The following is a 25,242-nucleotide window of genomic DNA, read 5'->3' on the forward strand; positions in this document are numbered from 1 at the left end:
CGGTGACAAAGGGCAGCCTTGGCGGAGTCCAACCCTCACTGAGAACGAATCCGACTTACTGCCGGAAATGCGGACCAAACTCTGGCATCGATGATACAGGGACCGAACCGCCCTTATCAGTTGGCTCGGTACCCCGTACTCCCGAAGCACCCCCCAGAGAACCTCCCGAGGGACACGGTCGAACGCCTTCTCCAAGTCCACAAAACACATGTGGACTGGTTGGGCGAACTCCCATGCACCCTCGAGGATCCTGCTGAGGGTGAAGAGCTGGTCCACTGTTCCACGGCCAGGACGAAAGCCACACTGTTCCTCCTGAATCCGAGGTTCGACCTCCCGACGGACCCTCCTCTCCAGCACCCCTGAATAGACCTTCCCAGGGAGGCTGAGGAGTGTAATTCCCCTGTAATTGGAACACACCCTCCGGTCCCCCTTCTTAAAGAGGGGAACCACCACCCCAGTCTGCCAATCCAGAGGCACTGTCCCCGATGTCCACGCGATGCTGTAGAGACGTGTCAGCCATGACAGCCCCACAACATCCAGAGCCCTTAAGAAATCCGGGCGGATCTCATCCACCCCCGGGGCCTTGCCACCGAGGAGTTTTTTAACTACCTCAGTGACTTCAACCCCAGAGATTGGAGAGTCCGCCTCAGAGTCCCCAGGCCCTGCCTCCACAATGGAAGGCGTGTCGGTGGAATTGAGGAGGTCTTCGAAGTATTCTCCCCACCGACACACGACGTCCCTAGTCGAGGTCAGCAGCACGCCATCTCCACTGTAAACAGTGTTGACGTTGCACTGCTTCCCCCTCCTGAGACGCCGGATGGTGGACCAGAATTTCCTCGAAGCCGTCCGGAAGTCATTCTCCATGGCCTCGCCAAACTCCTCCCACGCCCGGGTTTTTGCCTCAGCAACCGCCGAAGCCGCGTTCCGCTTGGCCATCCGGTACCTGTCAGCTGCCTCGGGAGTCCCGCAGGCCAAAACGGCCCGATAGGACTCCTTCTTCAGCTTGACGGCATCCCTTACCGCCGGTGTCCACCAGCGGGTTCGGGGATTGCCGCCACGACAGGCACCAATGACCTTACGGCCGCAGCTCCGGTCGGCCGCCTCAACAATGGAGGCGCGGAACAAGGTCCACTCGGACTCAATGTCCCCCGCCTCCCCCGGCACCTGGGAAAAGTTCTGCCGGAGGTGGGAGTTGAAGCTCTTCCTGACAGGGGATTCCGCCAGACGTTCCCAGCAGACCCTCACAGAACGTTTGGGTCTGCCAGGTCGGACCGGCATCTTCCCCCACCATCGGAGCCAACCCACCACCAGGTGGTGATCAGTTGACAGCTCCGCCCCTCTCTTCGCCCGAGTGTCCAAAACATGCGGCCGCAAATCCGATGACACGACTACAAAGTCGATCATCGAACTGCGGCCTAGGGTGTCCTGGTGCCAAGTGCACACATGGACACCCTTATGTTTGAACATGGTGTTCATTATAGAAAATCCGTGTCGAGCACAGAATTCCAATAATAGAACACCGCTCGGGTTCAGATCGGGGGGGCCGTTCCTCCCAATCACGCCCTTCCAGGTCTCACTGTCATTGCCCACGTGAGCATTGAAGTCACCCAGTAGAACGATGGAGTCCCCAGAAGGAGCGCTCTCCAGCACCTCCTCCTTATTGGAATTGTTCTTTTTTTTTTTTGCAGATTAAAAAGAATGGCAACATTTTTTATTTTTTCACAAGTGGATTTAAATGGCCGATGAGGGGCATTGAACTCCAACATGTCAAGTGCTGCAATGTTCCAACTGCAGACAGAATAATAGAAAATATGAACTGTTTTTGTCTTTCAGACATTAACCCGCTCAATTATTCTCCAAAGAATAACGTAAAGCTCGAAACTAGCATCAAATAAAGTTGATCAGAGCTTGTCGCGGGTGAGAGGCGCCGCCGTGTGGTCACATAAGCAAACTACATGTTAAGATAAAAATAAAGTACAGTGCCGCACTGCACTATAGTGCAATAAAATTAAGTAAAATAAAACAAATGTAACTTAAAATGTAAAACCTGAACACATGATAAAAGCTAACTAAACCCAAACGTTGAGATTGAGTCTTAAGTTCGAACTGGTACGTCTTCTTGAAATGACCTTAATACCTTCGTTTTGACGTCTTGCAGTAGCCGCAATGTTACACAGTTGCTAAATTCGAAAAATAGGACAAAAATGAATTCAATGATCGCTTGGGTGTAGAAATGAAACATTGCCGAAGCAGGAGTAAAACAACTCTGATAGAAAGCAAGTAAAAGTGTCAAACAGCTTAAAGATATAAAGAAAAGCGTTTGCAAAGAGTCTAAACCATATGTGTGTCAAACTCAAGACCCGCGAGATCATTTTATATTATTGTTACTAATGGCCCGACGATATGAAGCGATGATAACACAATAAACTACAGATCCCATAATGCAGTGCTTTCGCTGCCTTGCCGAGCGTTTTTCCGCGGCAATCAGGACAAGTGCTTGTTGCTGCAAGTTATTGCGAAGCTAGCCCCTCATGATGCCGAAGAGAAAAGTTGATTCTGAAAACAAAGCCTTTAAAAAGGTTGAGTATATGTTTACTGACATTGCCGGTAAGCCCGTTTGTCTCATGTGTGGCGCTAATGTGGCTGTATTGAAAGATTTTAATCTAAGACGGCACTATGAAACAAAACATCTGGATAACCTGAAAGACCTGAATGCAGAGCAGAATGACAGAAGGTAGAAGAGTTAAAGAAAAGGTAAAGAAGAAGCTGATATTCCAGCAGACGTTTTTCACCCGTTCAAAATCACAAAGTGAAGCTGCTGTGAAAGCGAATTTTATCGTGGCAGAGGAGATCGCCAAAGCAGGTTGTTATTGCTGAAAAGCACAAATTGGTGGAGAAGAAAGATCTCAGCAACCTCGACGATAGGGGTGTAAATCGCGGGTTTTGTCACGATACGATATATCGATATAAAGAACTACGATACGATATTTGCCAATATCTTAAAGCCTGCTGCGATTCATTCACGATATATCGCGATATAGTCCTCTACGATCGATGTATACATTTTTTTTAATAAAAACCATAGAACAATATCCTGATTTATAACAATTCATACGCAAAATCAACAAGGTACTGCAAACTCTTTATTTAGGAAATTACAAGAGTATTGTAGTATACAAATTGCTTACTTTAACACTGAACTTTGATGTCGTGTTTTTTCTTTAAATGTGCGGCGAGATTTGTGCTCCCTGAATATTTGATCACCGCATGGCAGGATTTACAAACTGCACGTGTCTTGTTCGTTGAGCCATCTTTTCTTTGGAATCCAAAGTGCTTCCAAACGAATGACTTGAAGCCTAAAGGGGAGCCAATTTCCTCGTCTTTTTGGACACTAGCCATAGCACCAGCCCAGGAGCCGCGTACTAGTTGTCGACTCCCCTTTCACGTGCAGCAACGCCGCGCACTGCTCCCTGCTCCCTGCTCCCGGAAAGAGGAAGCAAGCAACAATGAACTGGATTTCAAAATAAAGTCGCGTCTAATGTCCGGGGTCAAACACGGCGATATAAATCGATGTTTACCTTTAGCATCGATGCCAATAAATCGTAGAGCATTATATGGATTAATCGATGTGTATCGATGTATCGTTACACCCCTACTCAACGACCGTCTGCAGCTGGAGGTGAGCAAGCTGAGGGAGGAAACTCCACACAGGTAGGGCCAGAGGTGGAATCGAACCAGCACCCACCTAACTGTGAGGCGGACGTGCTACCCAGTGCCCCACCGAGCCGCCCTTAGGATCCATCCGTTGCATAGTTTCTTTGAACCATTGCAAAGAGTGAGTTGTTTTTTTTTATGTGTATTTACAAAGGAACCTTTGTTTGACTTTGAAGAAACCTCTATGCAGTTTCTTTGATAAGTGCAATCAGGCATTGGTGTAATGCATGACACTGAGTCTTTCCTGGATCAGCAGAAGCAAGCTCGAGATGGCGACCCCAGAAAACATTCCTCAAGGTGCAAACAACGCCCTCTCCCAGGAGGTGGAAGATCTCCGCAAGCTCAACGACCTTCTGGGCATTTACGTCGACAACGCCCGTTCCCGGGAAGTGGGGAACGCCGGCTTGCTTTTGCGCATCACTGAATCCGAAACAGAGGTGTCCCGGCAGCTGACGGGCCTGAAGGCCGTTTTCGAGACGGAGCTGGCGGATGCCCGTGCGACTCTGGACTCTGAGGCCAAAGAGCGTGCACGTCTGGAGCTGGAGGTGAGCAAGCTGAGGGAGGAAATCAAGGAGCTGAAAGCAAGGTGAGGCCCGGCCATTTTATCAAAAATATGCCAACAACAAAATAGATGCTGGATATTAGTGCTGACATAATTGCTTTGCTGCTGGGGCCACACCCCAAGGAAAATCCTCCTCGTGACTAATTGCAGCTCAACATTGGACTTCCAGTTAACCATCCCATAGTCCAGGGGCGGGCAAACTTTTTGACTTGCGGGCCGAATTGGGTTCTAAATTTTGACCGGGGGGCCGAACCAGGAGCAGATGGATGTAGTGTTTGTGTGTAAAGGTCATATAAATGACATGTAAAGGTCATTGCATAAAAGCTTTTTACTTTTAGCATGGATTTTTTGAAAACAAATGCATTTATTAACAGCATTAAAAAAATATTTCACCAAAAAACTACTATCAGTGATTCTTATTAAATACGACATTTTTATGATGTATAACATTTTCCATCACTTCAGCGCCTGCAGGTCAGATTTATGAAATATGTTTATCTAATGAGGCAACATCACATCCAACGGCAAACATTCTGACCAAATACATCATCTTGAAGAATCAGTGAAAGAATACATCTAAATAAAGAAATCAATAGTATTGTTGGTTTCCCTTTTTTGCCAGTGCATCATAGTCTGGAGTAAAATTTGTTGTGGTAATTCTTAGGATAGAGCCGAGGTGTCGGTCCGTTAACCTAGATCTGTGACCGGCTTTGTTGACGTTCATGTGGCTGAACGTCACGTCGCGTACGTCGAGCCAAATTGGCCACTCTCTTTTAAACACTCGGCACTGTGTCCACCTTGCTTTTTCTTGGGCGACTCATTTTAATAGAAGGATTCCAGGGGAAGGTTTGTGGGTGGCTTTAGCGTAAAACTGTATCTGAAAACTCAGCACGCGAATTACGAGAATATTGACGTCACAGCCTACACTCAAAATTCGGCACTGATAGATGAAATGACTACGTACTACTGAGTACGCACATGTACTTGTGAGTGTGCACCGAGCTTTCTGACGGCTCCCGGGAGTAAATGCGCGGGCGGGCGGGCGCTTTCCCATCTACTGGGGAAACATAGTAATTGTAGGGAAAATGACCCCCCCAAACATTTATAATACACTTTATTCAGGTTTGGCGGGCCGGATTAAACGGCCCCGTGGGCCGGATGTGGCCCGCGGGCCGTAGTTTGCCCATGTCTGCCATAGTCGCATATCAACATAAATAGCACATTTGACTGCGTCCATCCATTTTCCATATTCCCAGTTTATTACACGATTATCATCACTATCGCTTATTTTTAATTCATGAGAATAAAGCTGAGTCATTCTCACGTCTCACATAGGAGTTGCGCAAGGTCAAACGCCGGCACGAGTCTCGCATGGTGGAGTTTGAAAACGCCCCCCAGGAAGATTATGAAAGTAAACTGCCCGAAGCCTTGATGAAGATGCAAAGCCAGCATGAACTTCAAATTAAACTCTACCTTCAAAAAGAGGTAACCATTTATCATTTGGACCTTAGAATCTGTCTCAGCTGCAAAAGTTTAAAAGGTCTGTGTTGACACTAGCTTGCAGCCCGTGATGCAAAAGTGAAAGATCTGGACGAGGCTCTGTCTCCAAAGAGGGGACACCATGCGTAGCCTCCTCAGGGAGAAAGACCGAGAAATGGCCGACATGTGGGAGCGGATGCACCAGCAGCTGGATGAGTATCAGGAGCAAATGGAGTTGGAAAACGCCCCCCAGGAAGATTATGTAAGCAAACGGATGAATTCTGCAGCAAACTTGAATACGATGGGAGCAGAAGATCCAATCTGGAGCTTCACCTGCCAGTTCCCCAAATTCTGATCCTAATAGTTGAAATTGATCTCAACAGGTTAGTCGTTACTGGAAAATGTGCAAATTTCGTAAGATGTTCCCCTGTGACACATCCACTGACCTCATCAACTGTATTGCGGAGTCTGACATATTTGCCGTACGAGTCCACCTCATCCAGAGTGACCTGCTGCTCATCCACAGTGACCTGCTGCTCATCCACAGTGACCTGCTGGGCGATTTTAGGACGAGGCACATTGCATCCGCCCGAGCTCAAACCCTCGCTGTCCTTCGGACGTTTCCTCTTTTTGCTGGCCGACATGGTTTGGCGTACCCTGGGGACAAACGTGGAGACATTAATTGCTATGAGAGCAAACGTTGTGGTATGTTCTAAAGCTGTAAAAAGACCTCTCCTCCTTGTTCTGGGTCCGCTCCCTCTCTGTAGACAGAGCCTCCTCCAGATCTTTCACTTTTTGGCCGGCTTCCAACTCCACCATGCGAGACTCGTGCTGGCTTTGGACCATGCGCAAGTCCTACGTGAGACGTGAGAATGACTCAGCTTTATTTTCATTAATTAAATAAGCGATAGTGATGGTAATTACCGACCGCGGAATGCAGCTTCTTTTCAAACTCCAGCTCATCTTTAAGGATTTGAATGTGATGCGACTTCCTGAGCAAAAACAGTATTAAACCCTCGACGCAGTCAAATGCGCTATTTATATTGATGTGCGACTATGGGATGGTTAACTGAAAGTCCAATTGAGCTGCAATTAGTCACGAGGAGGATTTTCCTTGGGGTGTGGCCCCAGCAGCAAAGCAATTATGTCAGCACTAATATCCACTATCCATTTTGTTGTTGGCATATTTTTGATAAAATGGCCGGGCGGGCCTCACCTTGCTTCCAGCTCGTCAAAATCAATCTTCAGCTTGGACAACTTCACCTGCAGACGTTCACGCTCTGTGGCCTCTGAGTCCAGAGCCGCACGGGCTTTCGCCAGATTGGATTCTTTCTTCGTGTCCCTGTGATGACAGATATACACATAAACTGAGAATATGGAAAATTTCGGGCAGTCGGAGAAATCAGCGTGAACAAACAAATACATACAGCCGAGTTAAAAAAACACCAGAACAATCAAGTCAAGTCAAGTTTATTTGTATAGCCCTAAATCACAAGCAGTCTCAAAGGGCTTCACATAGACAGAAATTGACAATTATTCTCAAAGCATCCCCTGATCTTAAGCTCCCAAAAGGGCAAGGAAAAACTTAAAAACCCCTACCAGGGGAAAATGAGAAACCTTGAGAAGGGACCACAGATGGAAGGATCCCCCTTTCAGGATCACCAGGTTGAAATGGATGCAGAGAGGGCACAAATGATACAACATGAAAATCAATTAAATAAAAAGTGGATGTCCATGTCATAGCAGAGGGCTGCCGAAGGAGCCCTCAATTGTCCTGGCAGTGTCTTCGAGGAGGTTGAGCTGCAGTTCCCCCATCCTGAATTGGCCCACGAGAATCCAGATAGCCGCTGTCAGCATGGGTGCCACCTAACCACCTCCCCGGCCGGGGAGGGGGGAGGGAGGGGGTGGAGAGGGAGACAAAACAAACTCCAGCCGAATCGGCCACTACAGGTTAGTTAAAGGCCATGTCATAGAAATGTGTCTTTAAACGTGTCTTAAATGTTTCTACTGAGGTAGCAGTCCTAATATCCATTGGTAGGGCATTCCAAAGCTCTGGAGCCCGAATAGAAAATGCTCTAGAGCCTGCAGACATTTTCTTGGCCCTCGGTGTCGCTAAAAGGGTAGCGTTTTGCGAACGAAGGTTACGAGACGGAACATAAGGAACAACTAGGTCGACGAGATATGAAGGCGCTAAGCCATGCAGCGATTTATAGGTTAGTAGAAGAACCTTGAAGTCACATCTTAAATGGACCGGGAGCCAATGTAAGTTGGCTAGTATTATCACCATGACAATTGCGAACACACAGAAAGAAAATAAATAACTGGAACATCACTCAAACACCGGTGATCCCATCGTGAGTCCCACATATGGGACGGTTAACTGAAAGTCCAATTGAGCTGCAATTAGTCACGAGGAGGATTTTCCTTGGGGTGTGGCCCCAGCAGCAAAGCAATTGTGTCAGCACTAATATCCACTATCCATTTTGTTGTTGGCATATTTTTGATAAAATGGCCGGGCGGGCCTCACCTTGCTTCCAGCTCGTCAAAATCAATCTTCAGCTTGGACAACTTCACCTCCAGACGTTCACGCTCTGTGGCCTCTGAGTCCAGAGCCGCACGGGCTTTCGCCATATCGGATTCTTTCTTCGTGTCCCTGAGATGACAGATATACACATAAACTGAGAATATGGAAAATTTCGGGCAGTCGGAGAAATCAGCGTGAACAAACAAATACATACAGCCGAGTTAAAAAAACACCAGAACAATCACCATGACAATTGCGAACACACAGAAAGAAAATAAATAAGTGGAACATCACTCAAACACCGGTGATCCCAACATCACCACAACAAATTCAATGTCGGTCACACCCTGAACGTATTTCTTTTCCTGGGCCGCAATGTGACTTTTGACACAATACCTACGCCGCCACCACGTTTTGTAGCCAAGTCAGGACAGTTTGTGTAAGAATCACTTCGGTTCCTGCAAAACATCGTGTAGCCTTCCAAGCAAGCACGTCCATCGGCCACTGATCCTTGGAGGTGTGTCTCTGTGAAGCACAAAACATCAGCGAAAAGCAGTTCGTGATGAGACACGATATCTTGCACGTGACAAGACAGCCCTTCGGTGTTATGATGGACGACAACCAGGTGATTTGCCCGATCTACCGACGGCATCACGTGAAGGAGGGGCATGACGCTCTCCAAAGAATCCTCTGCCATCTCAGCAAGAGCAGCAGTGATTTGTGGATTTGCATGAAGCCTTCTCTCATCCATATGCAGAATATGCAGACCACTGAGCGAAGTCACTCTACTCAGAGCTACGTACCCCATGCCGTGTTCGAAAACACCTTTCAGCGAAACTGCAGCCTGTGACGTTGTCATGCCTTGTACCTTGTGGATCGTGCAGGCAAAAGCAAGCTTGATGGGAAACTGTCGGCGCGTCACTCCAGCCTTGTTCAGCTTCTCCTCCAGTCTGTCAATGTACACGGGGTTAGCAGCACGCGCTGTGTTACTCACATGATCGAGTTCCAACCCAAGTTTCTGGACACGGGCTTCATTTGGATAGTTCACCAATTTGACAACTTTTGCAAACATCCCGTTGCACAGACCTGATTGAACATCAACGTTCCGTGTGATCATAACACGAGCACCCAAGGCAACTTTGATTGAGTCTGGTAGCTCATTCTTAGCGCCTTGCACAGGGGAAGCTTGCCTTGCCATTCTGCCAGTTCCTTTGTCTTTCTTGTAGTCATCCGCGTCAATCTGCACAATGTCCTTATGAAACAGTTCCAGCATCGCAGAGTTATGGCCATCCACCTGTTTATTGGTGGCAAAAACATGCAGAATATGCTTTGGACACATTTCTGGGGAAGTGTACCTCGTGGCAAGGAGAGCTCTGTCCATTTCCGACAGTTCATCTGACTTTTCTTTGACGCGGAGTCGGTTCAGCAGTTCGGCAAAGGCGACATCGTCTTTCTGCCTCATGATGGCGGTGAGCGTGATCTTTTTGAAGTCGTCACGCCAGTGGTCCAGCCGCGTAGGATCGTACACGCACAGAGGTTTGGACTGTCTCACGGGAGGGAGCTGAAAGAAATCTCCAACAGCAAGAACAGACATGCCACCGAAAGGTAAATTAATTCCTTTGATTTGTTTCAACCTGGCATTCACGTAGGCAAAGAGGTCTTTCGACACCATGGAAATCTCATCGATGATGAGTATTTCGGCGATGGACAGCTCGGCTCTGACTTCGTCCAGTTTATTGCCCAGCCCGTGGTACGGGGGTTTGAGACTTCTCGGCAGTTTGAGTAGACAATGCAACGTTGCCCCGGAAATGTTGAACGCCGCCGTGCCAGTGAAAGCTGCGAGAACAACCGTTTGCTTGGAAATGTCGGCCTCCTCAGCCAGTCGTGGTAGTCTCTGCAGTATTTTGGTAGCCTCTGCGTGGATACACTTGATCAGATGCGATTTGCCGGTCCCGGCGCCACCGTTGATGTGGTAGAAGAACTGCTCAATGGGCTTTGAGCTACACACACGTTTTATGCACCAATCTCTGACCTTGTAGAAGACGGACGCTTGCTTTTGGTTCAGGTTACGATACATGTCGTGTAACACTGCGGGATCGATGGCTGCAGCCTCTGTCACGATGGACATTTGCGTTGTTTTGGACCTGACGTTATAGTCCGGGACATTTTCCTCCACGTTGTCGTTCGGTTCATCTCTCGCGTTCATTTCCTCAACGCATTCGAGTCTTTGCAACTCACTCTCGGGAGCCAGGTGGCACCATTCGTTTATGACGAGCCCACTCTCCTCCACCTCTTGGATGGCGTTGTCAATGTCTCGACTGTATTTCTCATACCTTTCTCTGTTCCTTCTGACAATTTGGCACACGCGCTCCACAGAGTCGTTATACGGTAACTGTACACAGGCGTTATCATGAAACAACTGATAGGAAGGACAGCGTTCAGATTTTAATTGGCAATCAGCACGATGAGGCAGGTACAGCTTGAGCAAGGAGCAGTAATATTCCTCCGGATTCTTTTGTTCAGAGTATTTGCAGTATTTGATGACCGCATGTTTTTCTGTTCTTTTCTGGACAAAGCCCATGTCGTTCAGCAGAGGCAAAACATTCTTACCTTTGGCTTGTTTGCCATAAACAATTCTGCACATTGATGCAAAATCAGCCAAGCACATGACTTCAAATTCCTCTGTTTGAGGTCTGGATTTGTATTTTTCCGGCAGGCCAGTCATCCACACTTCATGAGATTCCTGCGTTTTGCCCTCAAGGAGCGAGAGAGGATAACTCATTTTCAGCGCATTGTCACTCGTTTGTACAAATACCACCACCATGCGGGAGGACTGTTTCATATGCAAGCCGCACGCACGTGCGACGCATTCCTGAGCACTCACTTCTCTTTTCTTGGAGTACGCTTGCATAATTTGCTTCATTTCATCGCTCTCGTTGACATTTGCGCAGCGGGAGTTTTCAATGACCGATTTCAGGTATTGGCTCAGACCGTGTTCAGCCTTGCTGATGTAGCTGCAGATGTATGCGATGCAAGAGTAGGCAGTCAGGATGTATTGGATGTCCAGGTTTCCATCCCAGGCAAGAAGCAAATGGCGGTTGTAGTTGTTGACCCAGCAGTCTTTCGGTTCTCGCTTAAGCACGACAGAACTCGACGAGGCCGTCATGCGCAAACAGTTCATGTACTCGTCACCGGTGAGCTTACATTTAGCCAGTAGCTGAGGCAAAGTCAGGGATGCCGTTTCAGGCTCATTCAGCAGATTTAGCACGGGAACAAGCTTGGCATTCGACGCCAACCGATCGTCATTGCGTTGATCTCGATTGTCGTCGTCGACGGGCGCAGGTCTGACGATCATTGTTTCATCGCACGGTTGTTTGGGGAATCCAAAGCGGCAATTTGCACCTTGGTGTTTGACGCACGATTTGGAGTGACTTTTGCTGTGCATCTGAACCTCTGTGACCTTTTTGTACAATTCCGGTTCCTTCTGCGGGTCTGGCAGCTCGGCCGAGATGTAGCGAGACACAAAATGACAGATGGCTCCATCCGTGGCTTCCTCAAATACAGGGGCACCTCGAACCCATATGAGGCAATGAATGTGAGGACTTCCTCTGTGTTGAAACTCCAGTCGGTAAAAGTAGTCGACGACCTCACCAATCGGTTGCGCCGGAGAGAGGATCAAATCTCTGAACAGAGCTTCCACACGCTTGTCAAACATGCGCATCGTCGTCACAGGATTGCTGCGTAGGATCTCACACTTGGTAGCCCAGTCAAGTTGGGCGAAATTCACTACTTCACCTTGTTGCGCTTTGATGGCGGTGATGACCTCTTCCCAACGCATTTCGGCAGCAGAAAATGTGCAAAAGAACGTGGGTGTGCCCAGCTGCCGGATCATAGCAAAAAGATCTTTGGTGGTTTTCTCCCAATAGGCCGGCGTACCTCTCAGCGGTGTCATGAATCGGACAGCATCTTTGCTGCGCACCAGTTTCTCAACTTCACGTTTGTCCTGAAGCATGGCATTGTTTACCCTTCGACCATCCCTGGTAAAAGGCTTACCTTTGCGCAGCTGTATTGTCATGCTCGACGTTGCCTGGTAAATTTCAGTCACAAACTGGGCAAAGAACAAGTAGTTGGTATCTCGAGCAAAGCGTTCATCCACGCAACACAGACGGGTTTTGAAATATTTGCTTGGTGTGAGTTTTATTGCTCTCTCTTCATCGAGGGTGTTCTGACCAGTGGGAAACTGCACCGGAAAAGCCATGGCCTCAAGCTTGGGAGTCTTGAAAAAACTTACTGGGTTGTTTCTTTCTGCAGGAGCAACACAATAAATGCCCTCTGTAAAACTCATAATTTCCTCTGCCACATCATTGGGTTGGAGACATGATTCAAGTATCACTCCACCATTTGGTTGATCACCGTCTTCCGAATTTTCTTGTTGCTGTTTGTTACTACTGTTGTCATGTTGAGAGTCACTGTTCATCCCACACAGAGCATCACTTTCAAATCTGTACATCTCCTCCAGAGCTTCCTCATTGTACTCACTGTCGCTCATTTGCGCTTCATCGGAGCTGCTCTCATCATCAGTGAGGGTTGGGTCGCAAAGGTCCGCATCGTCGCGAATGGTTATGTCTCTGTACTGTGGATGGACTTGTTTCAGTTTCATCAGAGCGCTCATTAGCTTAGACCAAGTGACAGTTTGAAAAAACTGATGGCCTTTGTAGCAAAGCCGTCTCTTCAGTTTCACTCTCAACATCTGTGACTTACTTCTTAGTCTGGGCAAGACATTGACCGTCTCTTGTACTTCCGATGGCACGCACACCACATTTCCACGAATGGCTCGTTGTTGACCTTTGGGAAGAGGTACAATTTTGGCAAATGATATGCATTTGGAAATGAGGTGTCTCTCCAGTATGTTCAATCCACACAGTTCCTTTGGAATATCAGAGAGTGTGAGATTGTTCGCAACAGCAAGTGCAGGCATTTTACCATCTTTGAGGTGACTATAGCAAGTGTGACATATCCACTCCAGTTTTCTTTCAGCTGGTACGCTGCACGAGGCCTGACATTCATCATCACAGATATGGACAAATTGTCCCGTGAGACAACTTGCAACAATATGTCTGTTTTTCTTATAAAATCTACGTTGACAAGCGCGTACTTGGTTCGGAAACAATGCTCTGTGGCAAACAGTGCAGACAAATGTGGGGCCATTCTTAATTTGGGCTTTGAATACCTCAACAGCTTTCATGAGCACACAGTCATTTCGCTCCCTACATAGTCGGTTTATGACTTAGTATTTTTTCAAAAGCGTACTTACTCTGCGCATTGTTTTGGTCTTCAGTGAATCAGATTTTTTTGCCATTATGCGCCTCATGATTTCCTGATGTTTTAATCGGAATTCAGGGTTGTTTAAATAACGGCGTGTCATGTAAGAGCGCTGCCTGTTTCGAAACCCAACATCGTCACGGTAACGTTCTGTGATGTAAGCGCGTCGTCTCATCGTAAAACACTCATCTGTCCTATAACGACGTGAGAAACGGGAAAGGTTTTTCTTCTTAAACTCATGATCCGTCTGACAACGTTGTGTAAAATAGGACTTTTGTTTGGCACAAAAACGCTTGTCCTGTTGATAACGGGTTCTAATATAACCCAATTTCCTTTGTCTTACCTCTGCAATTTGACTGTACTGTTCCCTCTCTTTAGAGTTTTTCATCATTCTCTTTAGTTCCTGTTTTTTACGTCTCACTTCCAATTTTTCTTTTAACTTTTCTTGTGCTTTTATTTGTCGTAGGAACTTTTCTCTACGAGATTTTGGAATTTTTGTCACATTTGCCAGCTGTTTACCTGTAGTGAAAACCACTCCACTGTCGTTATCGGTAAATTCTTGGTGGTGACGTTCACCTGAACACCGTCTAGTGTCGCTCGTCTCAACAATGAGACAATCTCAGCAACAGGTCTGCTTGCGGCAACACGGATTTGCGTCATCCACTGCTTCTGTGTCAGCGTTTTCTCTCGTGTGTCTGTCTGTGCATTAAAACTGAGAGATGAATAGAATTCAAGTCGACGTTGCAATGTGATCAACTGCAATTTTCAAAACCGCAAAGGCTGCAATTTGAAAAAGAAAATGTGCGTATATTTATTTATTGAATGACTACCATTTCAGTCAAACTGTTTTCTAAGTTGTATTTGAGGTAGTGCCCTTTTTTTGTATTGAAGTTAATGTATCGCTTGTGTTTGGTAAATATGTAGAAAGAGAACCTTAAAAAAAATGGCAGATTAAGTCAAAAACAACAATGACATATGTATCGTTGGCTGTTTTTGCTTCGTTTCAGTTTACTTTGGGGTTGAAGAAGGATGACGTGCACCTGCATCAACAACCTCCACCCGAAGACCACGACGAGTTGGCCACCTGAAAGTCAATTTGGTCTGAGATATTTATTTGTTATTGTTACGACATTGTCTTGAAGTCTGTTCCATGTTTTTGTCAATAAATGTCTGACAGTAAAGCCCATAAGTGGCCTTACGATATTTCAGTTTTGCAAATATATATATATATATATATACGATGTCTTTGAATCTCAGAAAAAGAGATTTCTGTAGTTCAATCTAATAAGTGAAATTCTCAAAAGACACCTGCCAAAGTGTTATAAATCAAGCAGTTCAATTCACAAGTAAGCAAATAGTTTTATTCATGTTTTAAAAATACATTCCGTTTAAAAAATAAATATAATTATCATGACTTCAAGTATAAAAACAATAATATGTAATAAATATCTTCTTTAAATAATTCATACGACTGTTTGCAATAAATAAGGTCTTAGATTCACAATGGCTTTTTTGAATGAGCAATAAATAAGTTATCTACAGAATAAAAAATTTAAAAAACTCAGTGCGTCATGCAAAAACAAATACATCATCAATCCGTCAGTGGGTTACGACACGTCAGTGCAGATCCAACAACTTAATTCACTTCATGTTTTGCCCAACATTTCCGACGGGCTTCAGTGGCGGACGTGACTACCGCAATAAACTAAACATGGCGAAGACCTTGGCATGTTTTCCCCTTCGCCGTTCTTTGCGCCTCAGCGCCCTCTCGCCGTCAACAATGAAGATGTAGAGCTTCCGCAGGATGTTGTGCGCCGTCATCTTTCTGTGGAAAGCATCGGGGTGGTACAGTGACCTCAATAGGCTCTCTTCCTCATTGCTACTCAGGCCTGTGACCTCTTCTGGTTTTTTCATCTGCCGGACAAGAGTAAGCAACACAATGTCAAAATAGGTATTATAGTAACAGCAAAATTCATTTCCTATCCTTAAATTGTCACACTGGCCAACCTTTTGTTTGATATTGTAGAGCAGGAGTTCAGAGTAGTGTTTGGCCTCAGACAGAATTTTACTGCCGGGATATTCCTTCTCCACGTGCTTGAGAAGAATTATGTAAGTGGACAGACCTTGGGCCAGCCTGTGCAGGCAAGCCTCCTGGAAAAAAGAATATTTAGGTTAGTTAAAAAACTAATATCTATTCAACCTACGCATAAAAGTCAAGCCGATGCTAGCAAACAATTATGGAAAGTGTCAGTGTCTGTATTTTCTCCCACCTCTGGTGGTTTTCCATTTCTGGTTCTTACCTTGCTAAAGTTGGAGCTGGGGCAGTTTGCTGGAAACTGAGGTGCTTTGTAGTGCTCCAGTAAATGAAAGTTGACATTGTTTTGGAATTCATCATCAAACTGATATTGAAATTAGTCACAAGTCAGATATGTTTTACAGCCAGGAGAAGACAATGAAGGTGCTTTCTGAATTTCCACTTACAGCTTTCTGGTGTTCTTTAGGGGTACCCAGAACCGAGTCCCAAACATGAGCAGAGGTCAGCAGGTCAGAGGGCGCCGTTTCCTCCTCACTTGAGGTGTCGCTTGATGGCAAGACGGTGGTCGCTTCTGTCAACGGAGCGCCATTGGCTCGCAGTACTAGAAAAGCCACCAAGCCCACCGCGAGAATTTGCGTGTCTAATGCGGAAGCAGAAGAAAATCATGAATGAATGGCAAAAGAGGAAGAAAATTCAGGAAACATTCATCACTGACTTACACATGTTGGGCATGTTGCGTCGAGATTACTCTTGCCTTGACCGCCTGCTCTCGTGGAACATGTCTTGACTTCTCATTGCACAGCCGTTATATATTCTACTGACCGCAGGGATTTCCGAATACCTTACGGTTTCAATTATATACTGATGAAACCGATATTACACTCTTTTTTTTTGGTGCATACAGCAGAATGTAATTACACAGAATGAAAAAAGACGAATTCAATCATTTTTAAAGAACAACAACTTTATTTCAATTATTTCAATTAGATTTCACAACAGGTCGGAGCAGATTTTATTTAAAAAAAGCCCATTTAATTGTATTGTTATACAATATTTTTATAATGTGACCATGTCAAAAGTCAAAGTCTGCTTTATTGTCAATCCCTTCATATGTCAAGACACACAAGAAACCGAAATTCCATTTCCTCTATCCCACGGTGGAAGTGGAATTTCCATCATCATCTTCCAAACGTGCGCCAGTGGCTTTGCTCATCCTTATTTCCTGGAAGAAAAACGGACGTCAAAATAGAAATATTGCTTCTTGTCGCTTGAAAGATGTGTCACCTCTCCGTTGGCGTTGATCAAGGTAAAGTGGACCTGGCCTACGGGTCCCCAGTTGGACTGTGTCTCCCAGACTAGATCAGAGGGAGGATTGTGGTTTCGGCCAGCGTCAGCCGCCCAGATCTGATGCATGTAAAGGTCATTGAAATATTGAGCACCTTGTATCTGAGATCTTCCAGATAAGATTGATTACCGTGACACTCTCGTGGGCCTTCAGGATGAATTCTGCGGCAAACTTGAATACGATGGGAGCAGAAGATCCAATCTGGAGCTTCACCTGCCAGTTCCCCAAATTCTGATCCTAATAGTTTAAATTGATCTTAACAAGTTAGTCGTTACTGGAAAATGTGCAAATTTCGTAAGATGTTCCACTGTGACACATCCACTGACCTCATCAACTGTATTGCGGAGTCTGACATATTTGCCGTACGAGTCCACCTCATCCAGAGTGACCTGCTGCTCATCCACAGTGACCTGCTGCTCATCCACAGTGACCTGCTGGGCGATTTTAGGACGAGGCACATTGCATCCGCCCGAGCTCAAACCCTCGCTGTCCTTCGGACGTTTCCTCTTTTTGCTGGCCGACATGGTTTGGCGTACCCTGGGGACAAACGTGGAGACATTAATTGCTATGAGAGCAAACGTTGTGGTATGTTCTAAAGCTGTAAAAAGACCTCTCCTCCTTGTTCTGGGTCCGCTCCCTCTCTGTAGACAGAGCCTCCTCCAGATCTTTCACTTTTTGGCCGGCTTCCAACTCCACCATGCGAGACTCGTGCTGGCTTTGGACCATGCGCAAGTCCTACGTGATACGTGAGAATGACTCAGCTTTATTTTCATTAATTAAATAAGCGATAGTGATGGTAATTACCGACCGCGGAATGCAGCTTCTTTTCAAACTCCAGCTCATCTTTAAGGATTTGAATGTGATGCGACTTCCTGAGCAAAAACAGTATTAAACCCTCGACGCAGTCAAATGCGCTATTTATATTGATGTGCGACTACGGGATGGTTAACTGAAAGTCCAATTGAGCTGCAATTAGTCACGAGGAGGATTTTCCTTGGGGTGTGGCCCCAGCAGCAAAGCAATTATGTCAGCACTAATATCCACTATCCATTTTGTTGTTGGCATATTTTTGATAAAATGGCCGGGCGGGCCTCACCTTGCTTCCAGCTCGTCAAAATCAATCTTCAGCTTGGACAACTTCACCTGCAGACGTTCACGCTCTGTGGCCTCTGAGTCCAGAGCCGCACGGGCTTTCGCCAGATTGGATTCTTTCTTCGTGTCCCTGTGATGACAGATATACACATAAACTGAGAATTCGGAAAATTTCGGGCAGTCGGAGAAATCAGCGTGAACAAACTAATACATACAGCCGAGTTAAAAAAACACCAGAACAATCAAGTCAAGTCAAGTTTATTTGTATAGCCCTAAATCACAAGCAGTCTCAAAGGGCTTCACATAGACAGAAATTGACAATTATTCTCAAAGCATCCCCTGATCTTAAGCTCCCAAAAGGGCAAGGAAAAACTTAAAAACCCCTACCAGGGGAAAATGAGAAACCTTGAGAAGGGACCACAGATGGAAGGATCCCCCTTTCAGGATCACCAGGTTGAAATGGATGCAGAGAGGGCACAAATGATACAACATGAAAATCAATTAAATAAAAAGTGGATGTCCATGTCATAGCAGAGGGCTGCCGAAGGAGCCCTCAATTGTCCTGGCAGTGTCTTCGAGGAGGTTGAGCTGCAGTTCCCCCATCCTGAATTGGCCCACGAGAATCCAGATAGCCGCTGTCAGCATGGGTGCCACCTAACCACCTCCCCGGCCGGGGAGGGGGGAGGGAGGGGGTGGAGAGGGAGAGAAAACAAACTCCAGCCGAATCGGCCACTACAGGTTAGTTAAAGGCCATGTCATAGAAATGTCTCTTTAAACGTGTCTTAAATGTTTCTACTGAGGTAGCAGTCCTAATATCCATTGGTAGGGCATTCCAAAGCTCTGGAGCCCGAATAGAAAATGCTCTAGAGCCTGCAGACATTTTCTTGGCCCTCGGTGTCGCTAAAATGGTAGCGTTTTGCGAACGAAGGTTACGAGACGGAACATAAGGAACAACTAGGTCGACGAGATATGAAGGCGCTAAGCCATGCAGCGATTTATAGGTTAGTAGAAGAACCTTGAAGTCACATCTTAAATGGACCGGGAGCCAATGTAAGTTGGCTAGTATTATCACCATGACAATTGCGAACACACAGAAAGAAAATAAATAACTGGAACATCACTCAAACACCGGTGATCCCATCGTGAGTCCCACATATGGGATGGTTAACTGAAAGTCCAATTGAGCTGCAATTAGTCACGAGGAGGATTTTCCTTGGGGTGTGGCCCCAGCAGCAAAGCAATTGTGTCAGCACTAATATCCACTATCCATTTTGTTGTTGGCATATTTTTGATAAAATGGCCGGGCGGGCCTCACCTTGCTTCCAGCTCGTCAAAATCAATCTTCAGCTTGGACAACTTCACCTGCAGACGTTCACGCTCTGTGGCCTCTGAGTCCAGAGCCGCACGGGCTTTCGCCAGATCGGATTCTTTCTTCGTGTCCCTGAGATGACAGATATACACATAAACTGAGAATATGGAAAATTTCGGGCAGTCGGAGAAATCAGCGTGAACAAACAAATACATACAGCCGAGTTAAAAAAACACCAGAACAATCACCATGACAATTGCGAACACACAGAAAGAAAATAAATAACTGGAACATCACTCAAACACCGGTGATCCCAACATCACCACAACAAATTCAATGTCGGTCACACCCTGAAGTATTTCTTTTCCTGGGCCGCGATGTGACTTTTGACACAAATACCTACGCCGCCACCACGTTTTGTAGCCAAGTCAGGACAGTTTGTGTAAGAATCACTTCGGTTCCTGCAAAACATCGTGTAGCCTTCCAAGCAAGCACGTCCATCGGCCACTGATCCTTGGAGGTGTGTCTCTGTGAAGCACAAAACATCAGCGAAAAGCAGTTCGTGATGAGACACGATATCTTGCACGTGACAAGACAGCCCTTCGGTGTTATGATGGACGACAACCAGGTGATTTGCCCGATCTACCGACGGCATCACGTGAAGGAGGGGCATGACGCTCTCCAAAGAATCCTCTGCCATCTCAGCAAGAGCAGCAGTGATTTGTGGATTTGCATGAAGCCTTCTCTCATCCATATGCAGAATATGCAGACCACTGAGCGAAGTCACTCTACTCAGAGCTACGTACCCCATGCCGTGTTCGAAAACACCTTTCAGCGAAACTGCAGCCTGTGACGTTGTCATGCCTTGTACCTTGTGGATCGTGCAGGCAAAAGCAAGCTTGATGGGAAACTGACAATGTACACGGGGTTAGCAGCACGCGCTGTGTTACTCACATGATCGAGTTCCAACCCAAGTTTCTGGACACGGGCTTCATTTGGATAGTTCACCAATTTGACAACTTTTGCAAACATCCCTGTCAGGTTTATTTCAATGACTGAATAATTATTAAGAGAAGAGCAACAGCAAACAAACCAGAAGTGAGACAGAATATTAAGTCTTTTCTCGCGAGGAGAACGATAGAGAGAGGAAACTCGGTTACAATCTCCATCAATTCTGAGTTCTCCCTCCACGTGCTCCTCTATTTAATGTTTTGGTTGCCCTGGTTACAGAGGCGTTGCTACACTAAAGGGAGGGGAGATTGTGTCTGTAGCAACGCTGATTAGCTAAGGAATGTAGTGTGGTGTGAATTAGCACTTCATTGTCGGCCCGTGACCCCCGCAGAGTTTGTCCATCTGTTCTTCTCCATTTGTTGGCAGAGTCGTCCGCGAGCGAGATCGATAACTTCAATTGCCGCTTTCCTGTGGAACAATGCAACTAAACCTTGGCTAGACTTTATCTACTTAGTAAATTAACACGCAATAACAATTAGTAACTTGTCCTAAACACTAAAACAAATGTTAAGTAAATGTAAGGTAACTGGTATGCAGAAGAGAAAACCTTTGACCTCAAGTAAAAACATAGCAAGGGAAGTTTTACGACATTGTGTAGGATGCAACAAACTAAGTTATTTATTACTGGTTATATACATTCCAACCTAATCCTACGATCAAGATAGTTAGGAAACCCTGACTTTAATGGTCGCTTGGAGGTTCATCTGGGGTGCAGGACAGCAATGAGGCATGTTGTCTAACAAAGTGGTCTTTGTTAGAAAGGAACTGTCCTTCCGTGGTACATCATAAAAACAGCAAGGCCAAACAGCAAGCATATAATGCAGTAATATTTCGGTAAGGCATTGATTAGAGAACGCATGATAACATATATATACATTTTTCTAACAATTCCCTCCTGTTTATCATAAGTTCTCAGAGTCCATCTTATCACCTAAAAGCGGCCATTTCAAAAAAGATTTTCAGCCGTAGGATCACAATTCATAAGAACAAATTTAAACCCGGGAGGAGATCGAACCTTAATAATCAATGTCAGAGTCGGGAAACAAATCGGACAGGTTTACCAGAGGAGCCTCAAAGATGGAGCCATCGCTAGAGCGACAACCCTCGTCAGTCGCAAAGTCTTCCCCTTGGAGCAACGGAAAAGTCTCAGCCGCTGGAGAGATAGCAGTTGTAATTAACCTGTCAATTAGAGATCGGAGACACGGAATACAACAACATCCACACAAGGTCAAAACAGCAGAAAAAACGGCAAGGGAGACTAGGACCGAGGACACCAGGGTACGGTACTTTCCGAACACGTTTAGCCAGTCGTTCCAAACCTCCGTGTTCACTCCACTGTGTTCCTTCATTTTCCCATTCAAGGTCCTCAGGCCCTCAAGGGCCTGGGACAGGCTTCCACCAGCGGCAGTATTATTTGGAATGAATGTGCAGCATTGCTCACCAAACATGGCGCAGACACCACCCTCTTTTGAGAGTAGCATATCAAGGGCCATTCGGTTCTGGAAAGCCATGAGGGAAGTCGCGGCCAGTTGGGAGTAGACCGCCCTGAAACCCGCCTCGGTCCAATTTCCAAGCCTCTGCACGTTGTAATGGATGTAGTTGATCCTGTCGACATTTTTGTTAAGAGTACACCACCAACACAGGGTGGATTCAAAACCAGCTGCTATCTGATTCACCAGCTTACACTTATCCGGTACTCCTCTGGGAACACCAATTGCATCAATTTCGGTCAGATCATCGTCGGCTGTCAAATTCAAAGATATTTTGGTTTTTACCAGCTTTTTCTTTTTTCAGGTCTTGGGATGTTGATACATATACAATTTAGCTTGACTACATTCTCTGAAAAAAATGGCTTCTTTTTTCTTTCTTCAATGGATATTACTATAAAGAATGCCCTGTCACACATTTCATAATCCAATATACGTGATAGATTTCACACAATCTTTGATCAATGGTGACGGTACAACATAAGGCAATGGTCACAAACCCATACATATGACATATTAAATTTTGTTTGTCTTTACAGCTTGTTTTGCCATTAGCAATCAATTGCTTCGTTTAGCAGTTTACTCTAATACTAGTTACCTGAAACAAATTATCCACATTCACTTTAGATATATTCATCCCATTCTTTAACATCTACAGCGGTTGTTGACAAAGTACACATATAAACATCATACTTTCATGGCAGTCCAGATCTGACACAGCAGATCATCCTGCAAAGGTCAAATTGATCTTTTAAATCGCTACAATGCAGCATAATTTTTTTTGGAGTGATCAATATAAGTTGTTCACTCATCTCTCCCCTACTCATTAGGACTTAGTTCCCACAAATACCATATTGCTGAAGTTAACAAAGTGGCAACAAAGATAGCCACCTTACATGCAATAACGTCATTGTTCCATTTTCTTGTTCCCGGCATTTCTCTAAGAGGTAAGGCTCCCTTTGGGTCACTTTTTCCCGATTGAACGTTACCTCAAAAGAAATTACCCTTTTGTAATTTGCAAGGACCACCTCAACTGACCTTTCTGCTATTTTAATGACAGTTGATGTAATTATCAATATTCAATGTGGCCCTTCCCCCGTGGAAGAACACCAGCGTTTTGTTTTCAATGCTCTTAATGAGAACGTGCTTTGTTCTTTTTGCCTTTAAAATATTAATTATAAATATAAAATGTAAATGCCAAATTTGAATCATCCTTAGTTTCCCACTTGGTTTTAAAACATGGTAATCTATATTGTCGCCCAAACAATTTTTCATACGGGGTTAAACCCACAGTACTTGTAATATTTAGTACAGTTTGACCAGGTCTAAACATTTTGTCCATGATCTTCCATTTTTCCCATGCACATTTTCACACTTTATACCAGTTCTGTCACGAGAATTAATTTCCGAAATCCCATATCTCGGTATTATTTCTTTACATAACGTTTTTTGCCACTGTTAAGGCATTCAGTGTTTATGTTGAAGCCAATTCAAACCATTTTGAGAATGCATCTTTAATGACCAGGCAGTATAACCCTGTGGATTGCATGTTAAACAAGCTCTTCAAAAAAAATTTTTTTATAACTGCTTAACTGTTTTGAATATGAATCAAATTCACATGATGTATAAAGCTGACTGAACTGCCCCATTATCCCTCCTCTTGAGCCATGCGACACACAACCATGGCTCAATATTGCTGCCCGCTTGTATAGGTTTTTTGGAGGATAGGTCAGTCTTCTGGTCATTTATAGATGCCATTCTCTACTCTTGCCCCTCTCTTTGTCCATGATTGACTTCCAATCTATGGACTTTGTCGCTGCACATCTTTAAAAATGTATCAGTAATTCAATCCGCTTCTTGTGTGTATAAAATTTGAAGCGTCTTTTGCACTGCAGCTATGCGGTTCCGTCCGCAAGCTTGTTACCTCTTGACACCTTATCAGTCTCGTGCGTGCCCTGCACACGTGCACATAGCTATTTGTCGTGGCAATTGGACTGCTTCCACAACTAGCCTAGTTGTAGTTTCTTGTAGTTTCTTTTCAATCAGTTTCTCATCGTTTATCACAAGAATCTTAGTAATTTGAACAAAAGTCAAAAAGTATGTTTTATTTTACTCAATTGTACGATTTAGAGAATCCATATGTAGTAAAGCGTTGTATTACTACATATGATTTCATCTTCATTTAATTTTGACACACCTTTCAAAATGCTTCTCAGTGTCCCAGTGCACACATGCTTTGCGTGTGTAACTGGTTGTCTCAACCCGTGTTCCACATCCTAATCTTTCCTTCCTCAAGGTGTCAAACCAATCCACTAATTGGAAAAGATAAAAATCAACAAATTAACCATCAGTAAATTAATATAATAGTTAATTGTTGTTGTTTCTTAACTTTAACTAACTCAATCACTCTCTTATCCTCAAATGTAAAAACTTGTGTAGTCCTTACACAACCAATCGACTATTTCTTCTAAATTTAGCTTTGAAATGTTGTTATTTAATAATTTTGCTTCATCCAATTCCAGAAAGCAAGTTCTTTCCAGCTCTCAAATTTGGTTTCATCAGGGATAGGCATTAATGCAGTGTGGACCAGTTCCTGCCCACAAAAAATTGCTTGCCTTTCTGTTCTTCTTATTTTCACAAAATTGCTTTTGTTTTGCGGTGCAAATCATATAGACTACAATCTAGTAAATTCTTTTGTGCACCTACATTAGCCAATTTCAACACATAACACTGACGGCACACAGACAACACAAAAACTTACAGCAGAGACACAGCTCACAAACGATACAAACAAACAACGCTGCGCAAACGTCATCCTCTATTTTGACGTTTCGGTTATACTTTTGTTTTCTCATCAGTGCCTTTTATCCTTCATGCAAATATTGTCACATCTTCCTCAAGCATCACCCTGCTTCAAATATTCAAACATTCTCTGAGAAACTCACACTTTCCTTGCTTCGCCCGCAGCCACAGCACCGCTCGTGCGAGGGGTGGGGGCGCAGCATCAATGTTGATTAGTCACAGGCTGGCCATTTCCTGCAACAACCATGATGCCGGCCCACCGCCCACACGAGCATAGCAAAGGCCCACGCGGACAGCCCCGCCCCGCGACAACGCGCGAGCGCAGGCACGCTTATCAGTTTCACCTTCTCAAAGGGCAGGCCAACTCTGCTGTTGCCCTCCCCTATCATGTTCACCTTCAACATCTTTCAGTCTTCTACACAACATTTGCTGTCTCATTCTCGTCCTATCAAGCCACCATTCTAGTCACTTTCTGCCACACACGTCTTATTTTCTCTACTGCCACACACTGCTCATCTTAGTTTCTCCAACAAACTTAAACACATCATCGTCCACTTCTC

At 45.2% G+C, this 25,242-nt stretch overlaps 2 protein-coding genes across 2 annotated transcripts in view; both read right to left on the reverse strand.

Annotated features, from left to right (window-relative positions):
• Nucleotides 1-6,027: 6,027 nt before the first annotated feature.
• Nucleotides 6,028-25,242, reverse strand: part of LOC133144986 (lamin-A-like) — a 32,114-nt gene continuing 12,899 nt past the window's right edge. Inside the window, exons 3-9 of the mRNA XM_061268038.1 lie at nucleotides 19,389-19,514; nucleotides 18,078-18,203; nucleotides 8,283-8,408; nucleotides 6,972-7,097; nucleotides 6,684-6,747; nucleotides 6,202-6,610; nucleotides 6,028-6,112 (exon numbers count right to left, since the gene is read on the reverse strand). Of these exons, the coding sequence (XP_061124022.1) occupies nucleotides 6,434-6,610; nucleotides 6,684-6,747; nucleotides 6,972-7,097; nucleotides 8,283-8,408; nucleotides 18,078-18,203; nucleotides 19,389-19,514 (745 nt within the window). The 3' untranslated portion in view covers nucleotides 6,028-6,112; nucleotides 6,202-6,433. The remainder of the gene's footprint in view (nucleotides 6,113-6,201; nucleotides 6,611-6,683; nucleotides 6,748-6,971; nucleotides 7,098-8,282; nucleotides 8,409-18,077; nucleotides 18,204-19,388; nucleotides 19,515-25,242) is intronic.
• LOC133144987 (lamin-A-like) lies at nucleotides 16,711-17,536 on the reverse strand. Its single transcript, XM_061268039.1, has 4 exons — nucleotides 17,308-17,536; nucleotides 17,111-17,218; nucleotides 16,921-17,040; nucleotides 16,711-16,858 (listed from the first exon to the last, which is right to left on the reverse strand). Exons 1-4 carry the CDS (start codon nucleotides 17,503-17,505, stop codon nucleotides 16,784-16,786), a joined length of 501 nt encoding a protein of 166 aa, XP_061124023.1. The 5' UTR covers nucleotides 17,506-17,536; the 3' UTR covers nucleotides 16,711-16,783.

Source organism: Syngnathus typhle, linkage group LG20 (genome assembly GCF_033458585.1).
Source record: "Syngnathus typhle isolate RoL2023-S1 ecotype Sweden linkage group LG20, RoL_Styp_1.0, whole genome shotgun sequence".
Classification (NCBI taxonomy): domain Eukaryota; kingdom Metazoa; phylum Chordata; class Actinopteri; order Syngnathiformes; family Syngnathidae; genus Syngnathus; species Syngnathus typhle.

What these genes read in the sequence shown, in the direction of transcription:
- LOC133144987 (XM_061268039.1), bottom strand. Translation starts at nt 17,505, where the DNA reads ATGTCGGCCAGCAAAAAGAGGAAACGTCCGAAGGACAGCGAGGGTTTG. An exon ending in TCCGCAATACAGTTGATGAG is followed by an intron (nt 17,219 to 17,307) that starts GTCAGTGGATGT and finishes TTAAACTATTAG; the next exon opens with GATCAGAATTTGGGGAACTG. An exon ending in AGGCCCACGAGAGTGTCACG is followed by an intron (nt 17,041 to 17,110) that starts GTAATCAATCTT and finishes TACATGCATCAG; the next exon opens with ATCTGGGCGGCTGACGCTGG.